Source organism: Panulirus ornatus, chromosome 20 (assembly GCF_036320965.1).
Source record: "Panulirus ornatus isolate Po-2019 chromosome 20, ASM3632096v1, whole genome shotgun sequence".
Lineage (NCBI taxonomy): Eukaryota > Metazoa > Arthropoda > Malacostraca > Decapoda > Palinuridae > Panulirus > Panulirus ornatus.
This window is the reverse complement of record NC_092243.1, coordinates 1,731,200-1,756,873: the sequence shown is the minus strand read 5'-3', so window position 1 is coordinate 1,756,873 and position 25,674 is coordinate 1,731,200. Positions and strand designations below refer to the sequence as shown.

General features: G+C 39.0%; 5 protein-coding genes across 5 annotated transcripts; 4 read left to right on the top strand and 1 right to left on the bottom strand.

Annotated features, from left to right (window-relative positions):
• Nucleotides 1–775: 775 nt before the first annotated feature.
• LOC139755845 (uncharacterized) lies at nucleotides 776–3,444 on the bottom strand. The gene is made up of 2 exons (XM_071674456.1): nucleotides 3,315–3,444; nucleotides 776–1,916 (listed from the first exon to the last, which is right to left on the bottom strand). Exons 1-2 carry the CDS (start codon nucleotides 3,324–3,326, stop codon nucleotides 1,206–1,208), a joined length of 723 nt encoding a protein of 240 aa, XP_071530557.1. The 5' UTR covers nucleotides 3,327–3,444; the 3' UTR covers nucleotides 776–1,205.
• A 4,128-nt stretch (nucleotides 3,445–7,572) lies between these two features.
• Nucleotides 7,573–8,800, top strand: LOC139755769 (uncharacterized). The gene is made up of 2 exons (XM_071674392.1): nucleotides 7,573–7,701; nucleotides 8,127–8,800. Exons 1-2 carry the CDS (start codon nucleotides 7,690–7,692, stop codon nucleotides 8,790–8,792), a joined length of 678 nt encoding a protein of 225 aa, XP_071530493.1. The 5' UTR covers nucleotides 7,573–7,689; the 3' UTR covers nucleotides 8,793–8,800.
• Nucleotides 8,801–11,652: 2,852 nt separating this feature from the next.
• Nucleotides 11,653–13,245, top strand: LOC139755844 (uncharacterized). The gene is made up of 2 exons (XM_071674455.1): nucleotides 11,653–11,781; nucleotides 12,208–13,245. Exons 1-2 carry the CDS (start codon nucleotides 11,770–11,772, stop codon nucleotides 12,871–12,873), a joined length of 678 nt encoding a protein of 225 aa, XP_071530556.1. The 5' UTR covers nucleotides 11,653–11,769; the 3' UTR covers nucleotides 12,874–13,245.
• A 2,551-nt stretch (nucleotides 13,246–15,796) lies between these two features.
• Nucleotides 15,797–17,389, top strand: LOC139755843 (uncharacterized). The gene is made up of 2 exons (XM_071674454.1): nucleotides 15,797–15,925; nucleotides 16,352–17,389. Exons 1-2 carry the CDS (start codon nucleotides 15,914–15,916, stop codon nucleotides 17,015–17,017), a joined length of 678 nt encoding a protein of 225 aa, XP_071530555.1. The 5' UTR covers nucleotides 15,797–15,913; the 3' UTR covers nucleotides 17,018–17,389.
• A 3,419-nt stretch (nucleotides 17,390–20,808) lies between these two features.
• On the top strand, nucleotides 20,809–22,828 carry LOC139755842 (uncharacterized). The gene is made up of 2 exons (XM_071674453.1): nucleotides 20,809–20,929; nucleotides 21,793–22,828. The coding sequence occupies exons 1-2, from the start codon at nucleotides 20,918–20,920 to the stop codon at nucleotides 22,459–22,461; spliced, it is 681 nt and encodes a 226-aa protein (XP_071530554.1). The 5' UTR covers nucleotides 20,809–20,917; the 3' UTR covers nucleotides 22,462–22,828.
• The last annotated feature ends 2,846 nt before the right edge of the window (nucleotides 22,829–25,674 follow it).

Here is a 25,674-nt window from a genome sequence, read left to right as displayed (position 1 = left end):
TCAAATGACATGTGAGGTTTATGTATTTTTTTAATATAAAGGTGAAGCTTTGGATGACAACCGATGTGCATCATTTGCTGCTTGAAACTATCTGAATAATTTCCAGCTCATATCCAAAAAAGTTTTTTTTATGTGAGTGATGGTTGAGCACAATCTTGGTGCCATCTCATACAACCACAGTAGCAGGATAAGTTTAAAGAATTGAAACGCAGCTGTAAAAGTCTTGAGGATGGCCCAAGGTCATGGGGACCTTCAGGTGCCGCTGATGTAGCAACGATGGCCCAGAACCTGGAGGAATGGAGGAGACCTCGTCTCCTGCACGACACCTGAATTACCAACTGGACTCTCCCCACCTAAATATGACTCGTATGACTGTATAAATGGTAAGACGTAAGCCATCGGTCATGCCGGTAAAATTACTAGAAAATAGGTTAGCGCTGTTCGTGTTCATTGACAATATCTTTGATAAGTATAAAATTCTCTTTCCTGAGATACCGACCTAAAGTGCTGGTCCCCTTACCAAAGAAGGCACTGCTGGCAGCTCAGTTTTGCTCCTGTGCGAGGAGGTAGTTACCTATTGGCAGGTTTTGGAGAACTGCCCAGACAACGACTCGAACAGTTTCATGACAAGAAATTCTGACAGCTAGATGACAGAAACTCATAGTCCGGTGAAAAAATTTCTGCTGTGTACTTGGTTACGATGGCATGCCAACGCCATTTTAGAATCATGTTATATGCTGCACTATGAATAGCAGAGGTAAAAGAAAAACAAATGTGATAGTTCATTGTTTATTGAAATATTTTGCAAGAATGAAAAAAAGAAAGCAACACAAATGTGACCAAAACAAAACTAAGGCCGGTGATCAGTGCTGTCAGGTTCTGGAGTTACTGCCGTATAATATTCTACTGGTTTCCTTGGCTGGCGCCCTCTACCCTGTGATGAGAGTTCAGAGGCTGCTAGTGTAAGGAAAGTGCAGGAGAATATCAGAGATTTGTGAGCTGCTTTAAGTCTTGTATCTCAATGAGACAGAAGACGAAGCCCTCGTGCCCAGCTTTAGATATCATGGCAGCAGATGGTAAGGATGGATGTGCTGTTGCAGGGAGGGAACCCTGCTGGGTCTTTGTACAAGCCTTTCACCAGGTGATCGGTGGCGGCGGTAAACAGCAGCCTCATCTCCAGGTAATGAAGTCCAGTGGTAGGCAAATTATTCTATTTGAACCTTAGCGTTTGTCACGACTGGAGTAGAATAAGAGAAAATGCCGGAGTAAGGAGTGATGAAGCCACTACCCGCTTCGATACTGTAGGCGTAAGGGTGGGCAGCGTAAGGATAGTTGAAGGGAGTGTTGAGGATAACCTGAGGATCGGCATCAGCATCAGCGGAACGCTTGGCGCGTGCTGCCTCAGCTGGCTTAGCTACGGTGACCAGAGGCCTCATGCCATAGTGCCAGTTGTAGGGGAAAGTGTTGTAGGCCCAGGGGTAGCCAGTGTAAGGGTGACTAATTCCAGAAGAGTAGAGCAGGAAAGGATCAGCTTCAGGCTCAGCATCAGCGGAGCGTTTGGCACGAGTTTCCTCAGCTGGCTTAGCGACAGTGAGGAGAGGATTTACACCATAGGGCCAAGTCCAGGGTCCATGGTAGGCCCAGGCATTGCCAGCATAGGGATAGGACATTGAAGAAGTGTAGAGTATCTGTGGATCAGCTTCAGGGTCGGCCTCAGCGGATCGTTTGGCGCGTTCCTCAGCTGGCTTGGCGGCCGCCATCAAGGAGTAGGGGAAGAGACCATGGGTCCAGGGAAGGCCAGCATAGGGGATGATGGGGGAAGCAACGTCAGTAGACTTGACCGTCACCAGCGGAGTGGTATGAGGCCACCAATACTGAGGCTTGGCTGTGGCAAAAGCCACAAGGGCGAACAGCACCTGAAAATATTAAATAGAAGTAAGAGCAAATGAGGAGAGGACAAAACATTAAGATTAATGTGATACTGCAATACTGATACGGGATTAAAACACACACACACACACACACACACACACACACACACACACACACACACACACACAGACAGACACACACACAGGACTGAGCCTGAAACAGACAAGTTTACAAAAAGTGTTAGTGTTACCTTATGATGATTGTCTTTCAAAGATCAGTCCAACGCTAGACAAATCTAATGTACATGTTTTATTTTAAAGCTGTTGTATTGTTAAGGTGTTTTAATCAGGAATTCTCCTCTTGAGCTTACTGATTGTATTTATCAAATTCCATGCAACGATTGCAACCAATTATACATAGGTGAAACAGGCAAGGGATGAGATGCTAGAATAAAACAGCAAAAGTACAAAATACGTACTGATCAGCTGTCTAATGCCTTCTTTGTACATGTTATTAAAGACAGTCACTCAGTTGACTGAAAAAATGTATAAGGGGAAATCGCACTTCAGTAGAGGAGTTCATACAGTTCTAATGTAACATGAAATTGTGTGTGTGTGTGTGTGTGTGTGTGTGTGTGTGTGTGTGTATATATATATTGTATATATATATATATATATATATATATATATATATATATATATATATATATATATATATATATATATATATATATATATATATATATATATATATATATATATATATATATATACAATGTTTTTGTTTCTGTGTATATACACAATAATACCCCAGCCTAAGCCGCAGATAATAGCTAAGGTTAGATAAAAGCCACTTGGGTATAGGACATGCTCGGATATATACCTCAGTTGGGTATAAGACCATGTAAACCACAGTTGGGTGTGAAACAAGGTCGGATGTAAACCATGCTTGGAAGTGAGTATGCTATATTTTGAACCCTGCTTAGCTGTTCACGACATTTATGTATAACTGATATTCGGACGTGAGTATTCTGGGATGTGAACATCCAGGTTCAAACACACGCACACACACGCCCGCACACACACACACACACACACACACACACACACACACACACACACACACACACACACACACACACACACAAGAGTATCACTCGAACGTAGCTCATACATAGACATCGTCTGCATTGGATTGGTTGTATACTGCCCAAACCTGGCCCGCTGACCATGTTGTCTGGCACATTGGTATAACTTGTTCTCAGAATCTTCCAGCAGGCAAACAGTTCATCTCAAAAGTGTCGTTCCTGTTGCTGCTACTTACCCGAAACACAGGCATAACTCATCAACTTAACATACGTATAGCAAGCATGGCTCGCCGTAGTTCTTATCACACCAACCTAATGATCTGAGTTATCTTACAGGAGCCGCCCCCATACTCACCAGAACCTTCATGATTGGAGGATGTCAGCAGCCTGATGCCTAGTGCTGATGCTGAGCACTTATATACCCTTCGTTGCTCCCCCATACCACCAAATACCGGTCCCCATCCTAACCACACCCAGGCCCCTCCCGCTTATTTACTCCTCCCCCTTATACACCACACACACACACACACACACACACACACACACACACGCGCGCGCGCGCGCATCATGTACCACCACCACCAAAACCATAAGGAATCTTTTCTGGTAGACTTGGTATAATATCGACGGTAGCAGGATCTAATGAGACTATCGTTGTCCCAAAATGTACGTGGATGACCTGGCCATACTAGTAAATCATAAATGACCATAAATAACCATAAATGATCTCGAAGTTTGTCATGCTGATACAAGTTTCTTATCATGAGATGCAAGTGTTGTGCTACAGCTCACTAATGTAGATCTATTCTGACGGATTGCCTCTTACTAACGGCGACGGCGTCCATAAATATCAACTGTTGTGAAGGAAGATGACAACACCTCAGAAACCAGAATTGCATATCATTCTTGTACAGTTAAACAACAACAAGGCACAGACAACATTTTGCCCAGGTCAGGGTCATGTCTGATGAAAGGTAAAGTAGTGCAACAAATAAATTCAGCGGAAGACGAGACAGAAGAGGATTCCACAGCTTCGCTCAAGAGGAAAGAAGTGAAAGGGAGTACATAGGAAGGATAGATAACAGCAGACCTGATCATTCATAACGGGGTATTCTGTCGCAATGTCCAAAAAAACAAAATACAAACAGCATCACATTTCAGATGACGTCGCCCCATCCATCTCTCCCTCCAGCTCAACTGTGAGCAGGAAAAAGATGAGAAGAGAAAACCATGCAGGATGGGTAGAACATACCCCCACGGTGGTATGGCAAAGTTCCTGAATAATCTAACAATATCTTCCTCTTCGGCAGGACTAATATAAAAGATCTTTAACCGTTAATGGATACAGTAAGATACTGGTCTGCTCTTGATTTACTGACACTGAATGTCTCTGCATTTACCACATGATGAGGTAGTCTACACCACTGCTCATCCACTCTACATATGAGAAACCTTTTGCTCGCGTTGCTATTGATTCTTTTTATGTCCATACCATTACTTCTGTCAGGGAATCTCTGTCTGAAGTGTACATATTTTCATATGTTGTACTGTCGAAATTATTTAGTATCAAAAACTCACTCGGATCACTTCAGAGTCTTCGCTTCTTTCGACACAAGTGATTTTGCTCTTCGAGTATTTTCTCATAAAGTTTAATTCTGAGTGAAGGGACAGGTTTAGATGGTGTTCGTTGAATTCGCCCTAGTTTCTCCTCATCTTTGATCAGGTGTACAGAGCTGAACAATGTACCCCAAATGAGGTTAACTAGACTAAGGCATTATAAAGAGTTAGAATCGTACCCTCTGTTTTGTGGTTTATATTCTCAGCTGTGAATTCTAACTCCTATTGGCATTGTTGTACGTCTTAACGACTATTCCTAGTGACGCTGCTTGGCATCAGAAAAAGAAAAAACTATGGGAAGCAGCATCCAGAAACGTGCTGCAGTTTTAAGTCCAAAGAAACAGACGCGGACCACTCACGAGAGCAGTGGCTAAAATGATACCTGTAGAACAGAGAGGAGGAGGCAACTAACTCTATATCTAATCTTTTCTTTTCACAACTAATGTATTTAGGAAAGTCTTAACCGTAAACTCTGCTTAGCAATGTTTGGTACATCATGTATGTCTATGAGACATGAATCCAGTGTCCCTTGAAGGTTAACTCTTAGATGAGGAAACAGATTGGAGACATAAGGATTAACAAGCATTATCATCAGACGCCACAAGATTAACTTGTTTCCTTACATTGCATAGACTTCACTTATTCATTATTAGATATTAGGGTAAAGAAAAAAAAAACTTTTTTTGTCTTCTCTCCTTCTCTCTTATAACCATCACTTGCCAAGTGACACTGAAGGTGATTCTGGTTACGTTCAGATAACTTGGTACGGACGTCGTTAATGAATCCTTTTCTTTTACAAAACCAACAAATTACAGTCAGAGATGAGCTTCGCCGCCGATAAGGGGTTTGCGGCCGTGTTGAAATATTTGGAAAATTTAAGCTTATTCTTGTCTGCTGACTTGTTTGTACATCAAACTTATTTATCTCTCATGGCGGGGTTGTGTCAGAATACCTGATTTTGGATTATGATAATCATTTGTTGTATTCTGCTGCTTTATGTGGCGGATGGAGTTTTAATACAACACGTTGAGCATATGTCATATGTGCAGAAAATGCTTTTCCAAATGGCGCATTTGATTCCTAACTTTACGTGGTCTGCTTGAGGATCACCCAGTTGTCAGTTCTTGGTTATAACTGTTCGGGTTTGCGCAGTCCTCGATTCCATTCAAAACCCCAGAAACGATAGATGGAGAGAGTAGTTGCTCTTTGCTGTTCATTATGGTAGTTACGAATCAAAAGTTCCAGGATATTGTTTCTGTGTGTAGTTTCGTGACAATATCATGAGATATGGGATTATGGTAACAATAACAAAAACATCACAGGACAGCAGTAAGTTCCGAAAAAGTGTTTAAAACAAGGACAACAACAACAAAAAAAACTTGTTTTCCTCTTCAGGTGTGTCGTCTTGGTTTGTCTGTGGAGCCGAGCTGACATACACCTGAAGTTGAAGGTTACCGAGAACCTCATGTAGGTTACTACTGTCCATACAGGTGAAATTCTTACTTCGCTAAGGGAGATAAAGCAACATACTGCGCAGCCGGGCCATAAGGGTGTGGCGCGGACCAGATCCTCCAACGGTCTTAACAGGAACAGGATTTTGAACGTACTCTGGATAAATATTTTCCATTGGTACAGTTTCAGTTATCTTGCCTGGGCCTTCCCTCGACGAGTGATTGAGAAAGGAACCTCAAGAGGTTGGAGAGAGATTGCCCCTGAGGATCCGTAATCTGGCCCTCACAGTACCTCTCACAATAGACCGAAGGTTAGGTTTCAGTGTAAACAAACGGAGAGAATATATTCCAAGCTCACTACCCGAAGCTGTCCAGAAATAATCCACAACTCTCAAAGAAAAAGAAAGGGAAGAAAGTACCTCGGGAGAGAAAGTGTTTTCATCAGATGGAGAGAAAGGAGTAGCACAGTATGATCACTTTATCAAGTACTGCTCGTCAGGCTACCACAGTTTGTGGGGGAAAGAAGTATGATACTGGTGACCAGATTACACTCCACGCTTGGAGGACCAACAAATTAAAAAAAAAAAAAAAAGAAATTATTTGCAAAAATACCAGATTATGTTGACTTATTCCCTAAGTTTTATTCATCGATCAGTTCTCGATATGTCTGAGTTGCACACTTAGACATAAGGAAGATATCTCGTTTATAATTCACATTTTGTTACTTGTGAGCGGAACCCTAGGCAGCGCGTGAAGACAATGCTAGGAATACAAGATACTAGACATGACTGTGACAGTGGTTCTCATTACAACTGGTCGCATTATTATCACTGCAACAGTAAATAATATCAGTATTGATATTGTTATCATTATCATTAATATTACTATTATTATCATTATTATCATTATCATTATAATTATTATTATCATTATTATCATTATTATTATTATTATTATTATTATTATTATTATTATTATTATTATTATTATTATCATTATCAGTATTAATCTCATTATTATTATTATCATTATAATTATTATTATTATTATCATTATTACTAATTTTACCACTACTCCTACATATGATAATAATAATAAAGATAATGATGATGATAATAATGAGACTAATGATAATAATAATGATGACAATGATAATAATAATGGTAATATAAAGAGTAATGATAACATCAACAGTAAAGTAAATATGATTACCATCATCATTAAATAGAGACAAAACAAACATGTCATAAAAATACCATATCACTAAAATCACCAAATCTCATCACAGTTGCAACACTTACAAGTTCTGTCATGAATGTAGGAGATCTGGAGTTAACATTAGATCTTGTCGTTTGGTGGAGCCAATGTTTCTGTTGGATGTACGAGTCGTGGTGATATGCAAAGTGTTAAACCTGAAAATATCTAGAGCAATCGTAGTGGTAAAGGTACTTATGACTGAAATAATTGTGAGTATGGTAATGATGATGATTATGGTGTGTGTGTGTGTGTGTGTGTGTGTGTGATTGCTGTAAGGGAGGAGTCATTAAGTGGGAGAGGCCAGGGTGTGGTTTGGAAACGGTATTTTTGGTGTGCACGAGGGTCGCAGGGTATATAAGATCAGAGCAACCGTACCAGGTATCATACTGCTGACAACCTCCGACCATGAAGGTTCTGGTGAGTATAAAGCCGACTCGGGTAAGGGAATTTAGACTTATATAATTCAGAAAGTCAACCATGTAAGAATGTTAAGAATCACAGCGAAACATGATTATTACAAGCTAAGTTTACGAGCTATTCAGATGTGTCAGGAAGGCTGAAGTGCAAGTAATGTCTGTGTAAGTAAGTACGAGTTGCACCTCGCTTGTGCGTTAGGCTAGTATCAGGATGTACCATACATGGAGTGGGAGACATGTCAACATGAGAAGTTGGTTTAGTAGGCGAACCAGCTTCCTGTGTTGACTGTACGCAAGACTTACCTGTTTGTAAGCAGCAATGGAATGCAAACAATTTTCAAAGCTTTAAATAAGCGTAAGACCAAAAGATATGAACGTACAAATGTGAGCGATACATGGATATGAAATGTAATGTTATACTTTCAGGTGCTGTTCGCCCTTGTGGCTTTTGCCACAGCCAAGCCTCAGTATTGGTGGCCTCATACCACTCCGCTGGTGACGGTCAAGTCTACTGACGTTGCTTCCCCCATCATCCCCTATGCTGGCCTTCCCTGGACCCATGGTCTCTTCCCCTACTCCTTGATGGCGGCCGCCAAGCCAGCTGAGGAACGCGCCAAACGATCCGCTGAGGCCGACCCTGAAGCTGATCCACAGATACTCTACACTTCTTCAATGTCCTATCCATATGCTGGCAATGCCTGGGCCTACCATGGACCCTGGACTTGGCCCTATGGTGTAAATCCTCTCCTCACTGTCGCTAAGCCAGCTGAGGAAACTCGCGCCAAACGCTCCGCTGATGCTGAGCCTGAAGCTGATCCTTTCCTGCTCTACTCTTCTGGAATTAGTCACCCTTACACTGGCTACCCCTGGGCCTACAACACTTTCCCCTACAACTGGCACTATGGCATGAGGCCTCTGGTCACCGTAGCTAAGCCAGCTGAGGCAGCTCGCGCCAAACGCTCCGCTGATGCTGAGCCTGAAGCTGATCCTTTCCTGCTTTACTCTGCAGGTACCTACCCTTATACTGGTTATCCCTGGGCCTACAACACCTTCCCTTACAATTGGCCCTACGGCATCAACCGTCTTGTTTAGTTAACCAATGGAGCCAAACGTTCCACTGATAGCCAGCTGATCTTCACCATCCCTGGCATCACACCACTGCCTTAAGCCATCTAAACCTGAAACCGAAGACTTCATCTTCTGTCTCACTGAGATGGTAGACTTGTAGCGGCTCACAACTTTCTGTTACTCTCCTGTGATTCCCCTCCCTAATGGCTATTGAACCCTCATCAGGGGATATAGTCGTCAGTGAAGTAATGCAGTAGAAAATTTGAGGATTGCGGTGGTGAATCCAGAACCTGACTGCAGTGATTATGGCCTAATGATGTTCTGTTCTTTCTTAGAGTAGTGTTGATTCTTCATTTTTCAGTTATTCAAGAATGGTATGAATAAACAGTGAGTATGAGAAGTGTTTGCTTTTACTCTAAACTGTACGCATTGTTGCTGTACAACATAAATATGACAAACAACAGAACAAGAATATTAATTTAATTGAAAATTTTTTTTCTTCTTTAAAAGCCATTTCCGCGTTACGTAAAAAAAGAAGGAATACCTCACCGGCCCTTCTTGTTCTTTTTTGGAAAATAAAAAAAAACAAGGAGATTGCTCCTACCTTATCGCTTTAGAACGCAGGAAACGTGGAAAAAAAACAATTCATTTAATGTCACAAGACTCTGTACCAAAGTATGATCCTGTTTAGTATGGATGTCATTGCTTCTATCTATGAGTCTGCGAGGTCAAGGGTTAATCCTTGACTGGGGCAGGCGGTTGAGAGCCAAGAATGCTAACATCCTCACTAAGTGATCGTTACTAACGCTCCCGATACCCGGGCTGGTAGTACCTCCCTGGTCGATGGCTGCCTCCCAACACAGAGAGTGATGAATAATTCTCTTAAACGAGTCAAATTCTAATGAACAGTTTGACCTTTCATCAAAACCTCCCCGACCAATAACCACGGGGCACAGCACCTGACACCTTTACCTGTTGATTCTAAGCCTCGGTTTTGATCCTATGCTGAACCACAGGAAGGAGACACATGAGAGTGTCGGTTGGGTAGTACAGCATACATAGTCTTTCCAGTCGAAAAGTTATATGGAACGAGTCTAGAATATGACAAGATCTTGATACTTTCAAAGCTTCAATGTGAGCCAGGGCGGTCGTGGATGTAAATAGTTATAGAATCTCAAATTGAGTGTCGTTGCAAAGAGGCCTTAAATCTATTTATTGGAATATGGAATTGTTATATAGAACAACGATAAAGATGTAGTGAAGATAAGACTATAATGATCTTAAGGATAAAGTGAAGATGTTATCTAGTAAAGGTGAGGGTGTAGTGAAAGTTGCCAATGACCTAACCCATATGGATATGGTGAAGATAATATAATGAAGAGGAGCATGTCGTAAAGGTGCTGATGCAAAAGATATGAAGGTATAGTGAAGTTAAAGATGTAGAGAAAATTAGAGTAGTAGAAATGTAGTATATTGAAGATAGGATTGTAATAAAGTTTCTCAGTGAAGATGATATTGTAATAAAGTTGGCCATTCATCTCACCTAAAAGTGATCAAAGATAGGTTTAAGGCCAAGCAAGCAAGCAAATGCAATTCAATCTTTTTGAAAGATTGATCGAAAACCAATATCAAAACAAGTGATCAATGAACACTCTACCATGAAAAGACAAAACAGATAATATCTGGTACAAACACACAGACTTAAACACACCTTTATCTAAAAAAGATATCAGTAGAACCTTGAGGTAAGGATAAGAATGGATACCTTTTCCTGACATTTCTAAGGCATTTATTGATTAATGTTATACTGAGAATTTAACGAAAATAAATACCAAAACAAACATTTCCTTGAAATTAGATGGGTTCAAAGTGGAACCAAATCTCATGAATATGGTCTGTCATGTGTACAACTGGGAACACTGTCTATGATGATAATGATAATTATGATTATGATAATAATAATGATAATGATAATGATAATAATAATGATAATAATAATAATAATAATAATAATAATAATAATAATAATAATAGTAATAATAATAATAATAATAATAATGATAATAACAATGATAATGATAATAATAATAATAATAATAATAATAATAATAATAATAATAATAATAATAATGATAATAATAATAATGATAATAATAATAATGATAATAATGATAATAATAATGGTGATAATATATAGCCGTTGATGTGAAAGAAAATTCAATCGGTTGCATTGTATATTCCACCAATGTCAGTAAAAGAATGGAATCAAAAGAAGATAGAGAACATACAGAAAGACCTGAATATCATTCCCAATTGCACAGAACATACTGGAAACTAATAAAGACGCATTTGATGATAAACTACGGAATGAATAAGATGTTAATTGCACAGAACATATTGGAACCTATTGAAGACACATTACATGATAGACTACGGAATGAATAAGATATGGTGATAATTGCACGGAACATATTGGAACCTAATGAAGACACATTTGATGATAAATTACGGAATGAATAGGAATATGATGATAATTGCACAAAACATATTGGAACCTGATAAAGACCCATTGGACGATTTACGTTACATAATGAATAAGAACATGATAATAATAAAACCCACTATGTACTTACTGGGAAAGTAAAAGAAAGGAAGGTGTCAAAGGTCATATCAATAAGACAGTAATGAAGAGTTGATTAATTAATATGATCAGAACTTTCTTTACGAGAAATAACAGACTGTAACGATAATGATTTTGATGACTATATTGGTGCTGGTGGTGATTATATTAAGTGTGTGTGTGTGTGTGTGTGTGTATGTGTGTGTGTGTGTGTGTGTGTGTGTGTGTGTGTGTGTGTGTGATTGCTGCAAGGGAGGAGTCATTAAGTGGGAGAGGCCAGGGTGTGGTTTGGAAACGGTATTTTTGGTGTGCACGAGGGTCGCAGGGTATATAAGATCAGAGCAACCGTACCAGGTATCATACTGCTGACAACCTCCGACCATGAAGGTTCTGGTGAGTATAAAGCCGACTCGGGTAAGGGAATTTAGACTTATATAATTCAGAAAGTCAACCATGTAAGAATGTTAAGAATCACAGCGAAAACATGCTTATTACAAGCTAAGTTTACGAGCTATTCAAATGTGTCAGGAAGGCTGAAGTGCAAGTAATGTCTGTGTAAGTAAGTACGAGTTGCACCTCGCTTGTGCGTTAGGCTAGTATCAGGATGGACCATACATGGAGTGGGAGACATGTCAACATGAGAAGTTGGTTTAGTAGGCGAACCAGCTTCCTGTGTTGACTGTACGCAAGACTTACCTGTTTGTAAGCAGCAATGGAATGCAAACAATTTTCAAAGCTTTAAATCAGCGTAAGACCAAAAGATATGAACGTACAAATGTGAGCGATACATGGATATGAAATGTAATGTTATACTTTCAGGTGCTGTTCGCCCTTGTGGCTTTTGCCACAGCCAAGCCTCAGTATTGGTGGCCTCATACCACTCCGCTGGTGACGGTCAAGTCTACTGACGTTGCTTCCCCCATCATCCCCTATGCTGGCCTTCCCTGGACCCATGGTCTCTTCCCCTACTCCTTGATGGCGGCCGCCAAGCCAGCTGAGGAACGCGCCAAACGATCCGCTGAGGCCGACCCTGAAGCTGATCCACAGATACTCTACACTTCTTCAATGTCCTATCCCTATGCTGGCAATGCCTGGGCCTACCATGGACCCTGGACTTGGCCCTATGGTGTAAATCCTCTCCTCACTGTCGCTAAGCCAGCTGAGGAAACTCGCGCCAAACGCTCCGCTGATGCTGAGCCTGAAGCTGATCCTTTCCTGCTCTACTCTTCTGGAATTAGTCACCCTTACACTGGCTACCCCTGGGCCTACAACACTTTCCCCTACAACTGGCACTATGGCATGAGGCCTCTGGTCACCGTAGCTAAGCCAGCTGAGGCAGCTCGCGCCAAACGCTCCGCTGATGCTGAGCCTGAAGCTGATCCTTTCCTGCTTTACTCTGCAGGTACCTACCCTTATACTGGTTATCCCTGGGCCTACAACACCTTCCCTTACAATTGGCCCTACGGCATCAACCGTCTTGTTTAGTTAACCAATGGAGCCAAACGTTCCACTGATAGCCAGCTGATCTTCACCATCCCTGGCATCACACCACTGTCTTCAGCCATCTAAACCTGAAACCGAAGACTTCATCTTCTGTCTCACTGAGATGGTAGACTTGTAGCGGCTCACAACTATCTGTTACTCTCCTGTGATTCCCCTCCCTAATGGCTATTGAACCCTCTTCAGGGGATATAGTCGTCAGTGAAGTAATGCAGTAGAAAATTTGAGATTGCGGTGGTGACTCCAGAACCTGACTGCAGTGATTATGGCCAATGATGTTTCTTTTCTTAGAGTAGTGTTGATTCCTTTCATTTTTCAGTTACTCAAAATGTCTGAATAAACAGTGAAGTATGAGAAGTGTTTTGCTTTTACTCTAAACTGTAACGCATTGTTTGCTGTACAACATGAAATATGAACAAACAACAGAACAATAATATTAATTTAATTGAAAATTCTTTCTTTCTTTCTTTTAAACTATTCGCCATTTCCCGCGTTAGCGAGGTAGCGTTAAGAACAGAGGACTGGGCCTTTTTTGGAATATCCTCACCTGGCCCCCTTCTCTGTTCCTTCTTTTGGAAAATTAAAAAAAAAACGAGAGGGGAGGATTTCCAGCCCCCCCGCTCCCTACCCTTTTAGTCGCCTTTTACGACACGCAGTGAATACGTGGGAAGTAAAGAAAATCAATTCATTTAGATGTTCAGCAAAGACTTGTGTACCAAAGTATGATCCTGTTTAGTATGGATGTCATTGCTTCTACCTATGAGTCTGCGAGGTCAAGGGTTAATCCTTGACTGGGGCAGGCGGTTGAGAGCCAAGAATGCTAACATCCTCACTAAGTGATCGTTACTAACGCTCCCGATACCCGGGCTGGTAGTACCTCCCTGGTCGATGGCTGCCTCCCAACACAGAGAGTGATGAATAATTTTCTTAAACGAGTCAAATTCTAATGAATAGTTTGACCTTTCATCAAAACCTCCCCGACCAATAACCACGGGGCACAGCACCTGACACCTTTACCTGTTGATTCTAAGCCTCGGTTTTGATCCTATGCTGAACCACAGGAAGGAGACACATGAGGGTGTCGGTTGGGTAGTACAGCATACATAGTCTTTCCAGTCGAAAAGTTATATGGAACGAGTCTAGAATATGACAAGATCTTGATACTTTCAAAGCTTCAATGTGAGCCAGGGCGGTCGTGGATGTAAATAGTTATAGAATCTCAAATTGAGTGTCGTTGCAAAGAGGCCTTAAATCTATTTATTGGAATATGGAATTGTTATATAGAACAACGATAAAGATGTAGTGAAGATAAGACTATAATGATCTTAAGGATAAAGTGAAGATGTTATCTAGTAAAGGTGAGGGTGTAGTGAAAGTTGCCAATGACCTAACCCATATGGATATGGTGAAGATAATATAATGAAGAGGAGCGTGTCGTAAAGGTGCTGATGCAAAAGATATGAAGGTATAGTGAAGTTAAAGATGTAGAGAAAATTAGAGTGGTAAAAATGTAGTATATTGAAGATAGGATTGTAATAAAGTTTCTCAGTGAAGATGATATTGTAATAAAGTTGGCCATTCATCTCACCTAAAAGTGACCAAAGATAGGTTTAAGGCCAAGCAAGCAAGCAAATGCAATTCAATCTTTTTGAAAGATTGATCGAAAACCAATATCAAAACAAGTGATCAATGAACACTCTACCATGAAAAGACAAAACAGATAATATCTGGTACAAACACACAGACTTAAACACACCTTTATCTAAAAAAGATATCAGTAGAACCTTGAGGTAAGGATAAGAATGGATACCTTTTCCTGACATTTCTAAGGCATTTATTGATTAATGTTATACTGAGAATTTAACGAAAATAAATACCAAAACAAACATTTCCTTGAAATTAGATGGGTTCAAAGTGGAACCAAATCTCATGAATATGGTCTGTCATGTGTACAACTGGGAACACTGTCTATGATGATAATGATAATTATGATTATGATAATAATAATGATAATGATAATGATAATAATAATAATAATAATAATAATAATAATAATAATAATAATAATAATAATGATAATAATAATAATAATAATAATAACGATAATACTAATAATGATAATAATAATGATAATGATACTAATAATAATAATAATAATAATGATAATAATAATAATGATAATAATGATAATAATAATGGTGATAATATATAGCCGTTGATGTGAAAGAAAATTCAATCGGTTGCATTGTATATTCCACCAATGTCAGTAAAAGAATGGAATCAAAAGAAGATAGAGAACATACAGAAAGACCTGAATATCATTCCCAATTGCACAGAACATACTGGAAACTAATAAAGACGCATTTGATGATAAACTACGGAATGAATAAGATGATAATTGCACAGAAAATATTGGAACCTATTGAAGACACATTACATGATAGACTACGGAATGAATAAGATATGATGATAATTGCACGGAACATATTGGAACCTAATGAAGACACATTTGATGATAAATTACGGAATGAATAGGAATATGATGATAATTGCACAAAACATATTGGAACCTGATAAAGACCCATTGGACGATTTACGTTACATAATGAATAAAACATGATAATAATAAAACCCACTATGTACTTACAGGGAAAGTAAAAGAAAGGAAGGTGTCAAAGGTCATATCAATAAGACAGTAATGAAGAGTTAATTAATTAATATGATCAGAACTTTCTTTACGAGAAATAACAGACTGTAACGATAATGATTTTGATGACTATATTGGTGCTGGTGGTGATTATATTATGTGTGTGTGTGTGTGTGTGTATGTGTGAGTGTATGTGTGTGTGTGTGTGTGTGTGTGTGTGTGTGTGTGTGTGTGTGTGATTGCTGCAAGGGAGGAGTCATTAAGTGGGAGAGGCCAGGGTGTGGTTTGGAAACGGTATTTTTGGTGTGCACGAGGGTCGCAGGGTATATAAGATCAGAGCAACCGTACCAGGTATCATACTGCTGACAACCTCCGACCATGAAGGTTCTGGTGAGTATAAAGCCGACTCGGGTAAGGGAATTTAGACTTATATAATTCAGAAAGTCAACCATGTAAGAATGTTAAGAATCACAGCAAAACATGCTTATTACAAGCTAAGTTTACGAGCTATTCAAATGTGTCAGGAAGGCTGAAGTGCAAGTAATGTCTGTGTTAAGTAAGTACGAGTTGCACCTCGCTTGTGCGTTAGGCTAGTATCAGGATGGACCATACATGGAGTGGGAGACATGTCAACATGAGAAGTTGGTTTAGTAGGCGAACCAGCTTCCTGTGTTGACTGTACGCAAGACTTACTTGTTTGTAAGCAGCAATGGAATGCAAACAATTTTCAAAGCTTTAAATCAGCGTAAGACCAAAAGATATGAACGTACAAATGTGAGCGATACATGGATATGAAATGTAATGTTATACTTTCAGGTGCTGTTCGCCCTTGTGGCTTTTGCCACAGCCAAGCCTCAGTATTGGTGGCCTCATACCACTCCGCTGGTGACGGTCAAGTCTACTGACGTTGCTTCCCCCATCATCCCCTATGCTGGCCTTCCCTGGACCCATGGTCTCTTCCCCTACTCCTTGATGGCGGCCGCCAAGCCAGCTGAGGAACGCGCCAAACGATCCGCTGAGGCCGACCCTGAAGCTGATCCACAGATACTGTACACTTCTTCAATGTCCTATCCCTATGCTGGCAATGCCTGGGCCTACCATGGACCCTGGACTTGGCCCTATGGTGTAAATCCTCTCCTCACTGTCGCTAAGCCAGCTGAGGAAACTCGCGCCAAACGCTCCGCTGATGCTGAGCCTGAAGCTGATCCTTTCCTGCTCTACTCTTCTGGAATTAGTCACCCTTACACTGGCTACCCCTGGGCCTACAACACTTTCCCCTACAACTGGCACTATGGCATGAGGCCTCTGGTCACCGTAGCTAAGCCAGCTGAGGCAGCTCGCGCCAAACGCTCCGCTGATGCTGAGCCTGAAGCTGATCCTTTCCTGCTTTACTCTGCAGGTACCTACCCTTATACTGGTTATCCCTGGGCCTACAACACCTTCCCTTACAATTGGCCCTACGGCATCAACCGTCTTGTTTAGTTAACCAATGGAGCCAAACGTTCCACTGATAGCCAGCTGATCTTCACCATCCCTGGCATCACACCACTGCCTTAAGCCATCTAAACCTGAAACCGAAGACTTCATCTTCTGTCTCACTGAGATGGTAGACTTGTAGCGGCTCACAACTTTCTGTTACTCTCCTGTGATTCCCCTCCCTAATGGCTATTGAACCCTCTTCAGGGGATATAGTCGTCAGTGAAGTAATGCAGTAGAAAATTTGAGATTGCGGTGGTGACTCCAGAACCTGACTGCAGTGATTATGGCCAATGATGTTTCTTTTCTTAGAGTAGTGTTGATTCCTTTCATTTTTCAGTTATTCAAAATGTCTGAATAAACAGTGAAGTATGAGAAGTGTTTTGCTTTTACTCTAAACTGTAACGCATTGTTTGCTGTACAACATGAAATATGAACAAACAACAGAACAAGAATATTAATTTAATTGAAAATTATGTAAAGAAAATCAATTCATTTAGGAGATTTTCAGCAAAGACTCGTGTACCAAAGTATGATCCTGTTTAGTATGGATGTCATTGCTTCTATCTATGAGTCTGCGAGGTCAAGGGTTAATCCTTGACTGGGGCAGGCGGTTGAGAGCCAAGAATGCTAACATCCTCACTAAGTGATCGTTACTAACGCTCCCGATACCCGGGCTGGTAGTACCTCCCTGGTCGATGGCTGCCTCCCAACACAGAGAGTGATGAATAATTTTCTTAAACGAGTCAAATTCTAATGAACAGTTTGACCTTTCATCAAAACCTCCCCGACCAATAACCACGGGGCACAGCACCTGACACCTTTACCTGTTGATTCTAAGCCTCGGTTTTGATCCTATGCTGAACCACAGGAAGGGGACACATGAGGATGTCGGTTGGGTAGTACAGCATACATAGTCTTTCCAGTCGAAAAGTTATATGGTACAAGTCTAGAATATGACAAGATCTTGATACTTTCAAAGCTTCAATGTGAGCCAGGGCGGTCGTGGATGTAAATAGTTATAGAATCTCAAATTGAGTGTCGTTGCAAAGAGGCCTTAAATCTATTTATTGGAATATGGAATTGTTATATAGAACAACGATAAAGATGTAGTGAAGATAAGACTATAATGATCTTAAGGATAAAGTGAAGATGTTATCTAGTAAAGGTGAGGGTGTAGTGAAAGTTGCCAATGACCTAACCCATATGGATATGGTGAAGATAATATAATGAAGAGGAGCATGTCGTAAAGGTGCTGATGCAAAAGATATGAAGGTATAGTGAAGTTAAAGATGTAGAGAAAATTAGAAAGTAGTAAAAATGTAGTATATTGAAGATAGGATTGTAATAAAGTTTCTCAGTGAAGATGATATTGTAATAAAGTTGGCCATTCATCTCACCTAAAAGTGATCAAAGATAGGTTTAAGGCCAAGCAAGCAAGCAAATGCAATTCAATCTTTTTGAAAGATTGATCGAAAACCAATATCAAAACAAGTGATCAATGAACACTCTACCATGAAAAGACAAAACAGATAATATCTGGTACAAACACACAGACTTAAACACACCTTTATCAGTAAGATATCAGTAGAACCTTGAGGTAAGGATAAGAATGGATACCTTTTCCTGACATTTCTAAGGCATTTATTGATTAATGTTATACTGAGAATTTAACGAAAATAAATACCAAAACAAACATTTCCTTGAAATTAGATGGGTTCAAAGTGGAACCAAATCTCATGAATATGGTCTGTCATGTGTACAACTGGGAACACTGTCTATGATGATAATGATAATTATGATTATGATAATAATAATGATAATGATAATGATAATAATAATAATAATAATAATAATAATAATAATAATAATAATAATAATAATAATAATAATGATAATAATGATAATAATAATAATGATAATACTAATAATGATAATAATAATGATAATGATACTAATAATAATAATAACAATAATGATAATAATAATAATGATAATAATGATAATAATAATGGTGATAATATATAGCCGTTGATGTGAAAGAAAATTCAGTCGGTTGCATTGTATATTCCACCAATGTCAGTAAAATAATGGAATCAAAAGAAGATAGAGAACATACAGAAAGACCTGAATATCATTCCCAATTGCACAGAACATACTGGAAACTAATGAAGACACATTTGATGATAAACTACGGAATGAATAAGATGATAATTGCACAGAACATATTGGAACCTAATGAAGACACATTAGATGATAGATTACGGAATGAATAAGATATGATGATAATTGCACGGAACATATTGGAACCTAATGAAGACACATTTGATGATAAATTACGGAATGAATAGGAATATGATGATAATTGCACAAAACATATTGAAACCTGATAAAGACCCATTGGACGATTTACGTTACATAATGAATAAGAACATGATAATAATAAAACCCACTATGTACTTACTGGGAAAGTAAAAGAAAGGAAGGTGTCAAAGGTCATATCAATAAGACAGTAATGAAGAGTTGATTAATTAATATGATCAGAACTTTCTTTACGAGAAATACACAACACCGGCTACGAAAATTAACAACTTATATATAAGAATCAAATTTGTACATTTCTTCGTTGAAGCCAACAGTGACAACTAAAACATTTATATTTGATGAGTGAAATAAAAAATCTGAATCATATTACAGATAAAATGGACGGGATAGAATAGCTAAGTTACTCATGATTAAAAGATAAGAAAAGGACTGTAGTTATACAGTCTTGCAAAAATGAGAAACATGTATGATAATTCATGCGTGGTCATAATCAGAAATAAATTAAGTGTATCTAATTTGAGAATCCTCTATATGAGAAGAACCATACTGATAAGATCTGCAAGTAATCCTCGGGATTAATCGAAAAGTATATTAAGCGCAAATAAATGAATCACCTACAAGAGAGATGGAGAGGCAATATAGTATCTCACCCATTGAAAGAAGGAACACCTCTGTAGAAGGGATAGAAACCTTTAACAAAAAGAGTTTAAAGGATCACAATAACCAAGGATTCATGAATAACGAAGTGTAACGGTGGAAGATACAGTACAACACAAACATGTTATGCGATGAGTGTTAGCAGTAACGCTGCCTCAGACAGAATCATGTCACATTTACCGGTTGTGAGGCAAACTTAACGTACGTTTATAAGCCAAGAATATTGATAAGTTAAGAAGGAAAGCGCAATAGATTATGATCACATTAACAAGTGCTGTTCGTCAGGCTACTACAACAGTTTGTGGGGTAACAACGTTTACCGCTGGTGACCAGATTACCTGCCACTCCCTTGACGTACCCGCACAAAAACAAGAGCACAACATTATACACAATAAAACTAGACTCCATTAGATTACTCCCATATGTTGATTTTGATATCTGCTAACGGTAAGGAATTGGGCTATGACAGGTTTAGGATCGTTGAATATATATCATTACTATAATGAAGATAACTATTTTCGTTTAAAGTGCTATCATTGAAACAGTATATTGCTATCATTATAATTATCATTATCAGTATCATTATGATCATTATCATTACTCCAGTCATTCAGTGCGCCCAATTTTTCTGTTTCATATTATACAAGCTGGAGATATACTAAGTGATAATGATGAAAACCTCAGTAACATAGACTCTAACAATGATGATTTTGATGACTATACTGGTGCTGGTGGTGATTATATTGTGTGTGTGTGTGTGTGTGTGTGTGTGTGTGTGTGTGTGATTGCTGTAAGGGAGGAGTCATTAAGTGGGAGAGGCCAGGGTGTGGTTTGCAAACGGTATTTTTGGTGTGCACGAGGGTCGCAGGGTATATAAGATCAGAGCAACCGTACCAGGTATCATACTGCTGACAACCTCCGACCATGAAGGTTCTGGTGAGTATAAAGCCGACTCGGGTAAGGGAATTTAGACTTATATAATTCAGAAAGTCAACCATGTAAGAATGTTAAGAATCACAGCAAAACATGCTTATTACAAGCTAAGTTTACGAGCTATTCAAATGTGTCATGAAAGCCGAAATACAAGTCATGTCAGTGTTTTAGGTAAATGTGAGTGTCAGCTTTGCTTGTGTGTTAATCTAGTTCCAGTATGGATCATACAATTACTGGGAGAAATATGTAGGTATCACTTAATTTAGCAGGCGAGCCAGCTTTCTGTTCGGACAATCCACCAGACTAACATATGATCACACTTCTTTCATGACCCACAATAGGATACAATTTTGAGTTCAGAACTTTACCATAATTCAATGTATACAAAAGGTGTGAATACGAACCATACACATGCATGTATATGAATGAACTTTGCTTTATATATATATATATATATAAAAGGACTAGGCCTTTGAGGGAATACCCTCACCTGGCCCAATTCTCTGTTCCTTCTTTTGGAAAAAAAAAAAAAAAAAAAAAAAAAAAACGAGAGGGGAGGATTTCCAGCCCCCCGCTCCCTCCCCTTTTAGTCGCCTTCTATGACACGCAGGGAATACGTGGGAAGTATTCTTAATCCCCTATCCCCAGGGATAATATATATATATATATATATATATATATATATATATATATATATATATATATATATATATATATATATATATATATATATATATATATATATATATATATATATATATATATATATATATATATACATATGCAGATGATACATATATATAGGTATAGATTTAGATATATACATAGATTATATAGATAGATATTAGTTTCTATTATATTTTCAGGTGCTGTTCGCCCTCGTGGCTTATGCCACAGCCAAGCCTCAGTATTTGTGGCCTCATACCACTCCGCTGGTGACGGTCAAGTCCACTGACGTTGCTTCCCCCATTATCCCCTATGCTGGCCTTCCCTGGACCCATGGTCTCTTCCCCTTCTCCTACCCTATGATGGCGGCCGCCAAGCCAGCTGAGGAACGCGCCAAACGATCCGCTGAGGCCGACCCTGAGGCTGATCCATTCCTGCTCTACTCTGCCGGTACCTACCCTTATACTGGTTATCCCTGGGCCTACAACACCTTCCCCCACAATTGGGCCTATGGAATGAGGCCTCTGCTCACCGTAGCTAAGCCAGCTGAAGCAACTCGCGCCAAACGCTCCGCTGATGCTGAGCCTGAAGCTGATCCTTTCCTGCTCTACTCTGCCGGTACCTACCCTTATACTGGTTATCCCTGGGCCTACAATACCTTCCCCCACAACTGGGCCTATGGTATGAGGCCTCTACTCACCGCAGTTAAGCCAGCTGAAGCAAGTCGCGCCAAACGCTCCGCTGATGCTGAGCCTGAAGCTGATCCTTTCCTGCTCTACTCTGCAGGTACCTACCCTTATACTGGTTATCCCTGGGCCTACAACACCTTCCCTTACAATTGGCCCCACGGCATCAACCGTCTTGTTTAGTTAACCAATGGAGCCAAACGTTCCACTGATAGCCAGCTGATCTTCACCATCCCTGGCGTCACACCACTGCCTTGAGCCATCTAAATCTGAAACCGAAGACTTCATCTTCTGCCTCACTGCGATGGTAGACTTGTAGCAGCTCACACCTCTGTTACTCTCCTGTGTTTCCCTTCCCTAATGGCTATTGAACCCTCATCAGGGGATATAGTCGTCAGTGAAGTAATGCAGTAGAAAATTTGAGATTGCGGTGGTGACTCCAGAACCTGACTGCAGTGAATATATCCAATGATGTTTCCTTTCTTACAGTAATGTTGATTCCTTATAATTTTCAATCATTCAAAATGTATGAATAAACAGTGAAATATGACACTTGTTTCGCTTTTACTCTAAATGTAACGCATTGTTTGCAGAACAACATGAAATATGAACAAACAACAAAACGAGAATATACATTTCATTGAAAATTATGTAAAAAAAGGAAAATACTTTTCTTTAGCGGATGTGAAAATAGTCTCTTATGCTACCACGTGGAAATGTTCAGCAAAGACTCGTGTACCAAGGTATGATCCTGTTTAGTATGGATGTCACTGCTTCTCCCTATGAGTCTGCGAGGTCTAGGGTTAATCCTTGACTGGGGCAGGCGGTTGAGAGCCAAGAATGCTAACATCCTCACTAAGTAATCGTTACTAACGCTCCCGATACCCGGGCTGGTAGTACCTCCGTAGTCGATGGCTGCCTCCCAGCACAGAAAATGAGAAATTATGTTCTTAAACGAGTCAAATTCTAATGAACAGTCTGACCCTTTATCAAAACGTCCCTGACCAATAACCACGGGGCACAGCACCTGAAACCTTTACCTGTTGATACTAAGCCTCGGTTTTGATCCTATGCTGAACCACAGGAAGGAGACACATGAGGGTGTCGGTTGGGTAGTACATCATACAAAGTCTTTCCAGTCGAAAAGTTATATGGAACGAGTCTAGAATATGACACGATCTTGATACTTTCAAAGCTTCAGTGTGAGCCAGGGCGGTCGTGGATATAAATAATTATAGAATCTCAAATTGAGTGTCGTTGCAAAGAGGCCTTAAATCTATTTATTGGAATATGGATTGTGATATAGAGCAACGATAAAGATGTATTCAAGATAAGACTATAATGATCATAAGGATAAAGTGAAAATGTTATCTAGTAAAGGTGAGGGTGTAGTGAAAATTGCCAATGATCTAACCCATATGGATATGGTGAAGATAATATAATGAAGAGGGGCGTGTCGTAAAGGTGCTGATGCAAAGATATGAAGGTATAGTGAAGTTAAAGATGTAGAGAAAATTAGAGAGTAGTAAAAATGTAGTATATTGAAGATAGGATTGTAATAAAGTTTCTCAGTGAAGATGATATTGTAATTAAGTTGGCCATTCATCTCACCTCAAAGTTACCCAAGGTAGGTTTAAGGCCAATCAAGCAAGCAAATGCAATTAAATCTTTTTGAAAAATTGATCGAAAACCAATATCAAAACAAGTGATCAATGAACACTCTACCATATAGAGACAAAGCAGATAATATCTGGTACAAACACACAGACTTAAACACACCTTTATTAAAAAAAGATATCAGTAGAACCTTCAGGTAAGGGTAGGAATGGATAACCTTTCTGGATATTACAAGGTATTCATTGATTGAAGTTAAACTGAGAATTTAACTAGAATAAATACCAAAACAAAACATTTTCCTTGAAGTTAGATGGGTTCAAAGTGGAACCAAATCTCTTGAATATAATCTATCATGTGTACAACTGGGAAGAGTATTGTTAACAATGATATGATAATATCTATTATTATGATAATGATAATAATAATGATGATGATAATAATAACAATAATAATAATAATAATAATAATAATAATAATAATAATAATAATAATAATAATAATAATAATAATAATAATAATAGTAATAATAATAATAACAATATTAATAATAATAACAATAGTAATAATAATAATAATGATAATAAAAATAATAATGATAATAATAATAATAAGGATAATATATAGCCGTTGATGTGAAAGAAAATTTAATTGGTTGCATTGTATATACCACCAATGTCAGTAAAAGAATGGAATCAAAAGAGCATAGACAACTTACAGAAAGACCTGAATATCATTCCCAATTGCACAGAACATACTGGAAACTAATGAAGACACATTTGATGATAAATTACGGAATGAATAAGAATATGATGATAATTGCACAGAACATATTGGAACCTAATGAAGACACATTGGATGATTTAAGTAACAGAATGAATAGAGATGTGATAATGACAACATCCACTATGTACGAACTAGGAAAAAGAAAGAAAGAAAGGTGTCAAAGTAATGAAGAGTTGATTAATGAATATGATCAGAACTCTCTTTACGAGAAATACACAGGACCAGTGACGAAAATTGCCAACGTATAAATAAGAATCAAATTTGTATATTTCATCGTTGAAGCCAACAGTGACAACTGAAACATTTGAATTGGATGAGCGAAAAATAATCTAAATCACAGTACAGATAAAATCGAGGAGATAGAATAGCTAAACTACTCACAATTAAAAGATAAGAAAAGGACTGTAGTTATACAGTCTTGAAAAATGAGAGAAGTATATGATAATTCATGCGTGGTCAAAATTAGAAATAAAGTAAGTGTATCGAATCTAAAAATCCTCTATATGAGAAGAACCATACTGATAAAATATTTCTGCAAGTAATACTCGGGATTAATCGAAAAGTATATTAAGCGCAAATAAATGAATCACCTACAAGAGAGATGGAGAGGCCATATAGTATCTCACCCATTGAAAGAAGGAACACCTCTGTAGAAGGGATAGAAACCTTTAACAAAAAGAGTTTAAAGGATCACAATAACCAAGGATTCATGAATAACGAAGTGTAACGGTGGAAGATACAGTACAACACAAACATGTTATGCGATGAGTGTTAGCAGTAACGCTGCCTCAGACAGAATCATGTCACATTTACCGGTTGTGAGGCAAACTTAACGTACGTTTATAAGCCAAGAATATTGATAAGTTAAGAAGGAAAGCGCAATAGATTATGATCACATTAACAAGTGCTGTTCGTCAGGCTACTACAACAGTTTGTGGGGTAACAACGTTTACCGCTGGTGACCAGATTACCTGCCACTCCCTTGACGTACCCGCA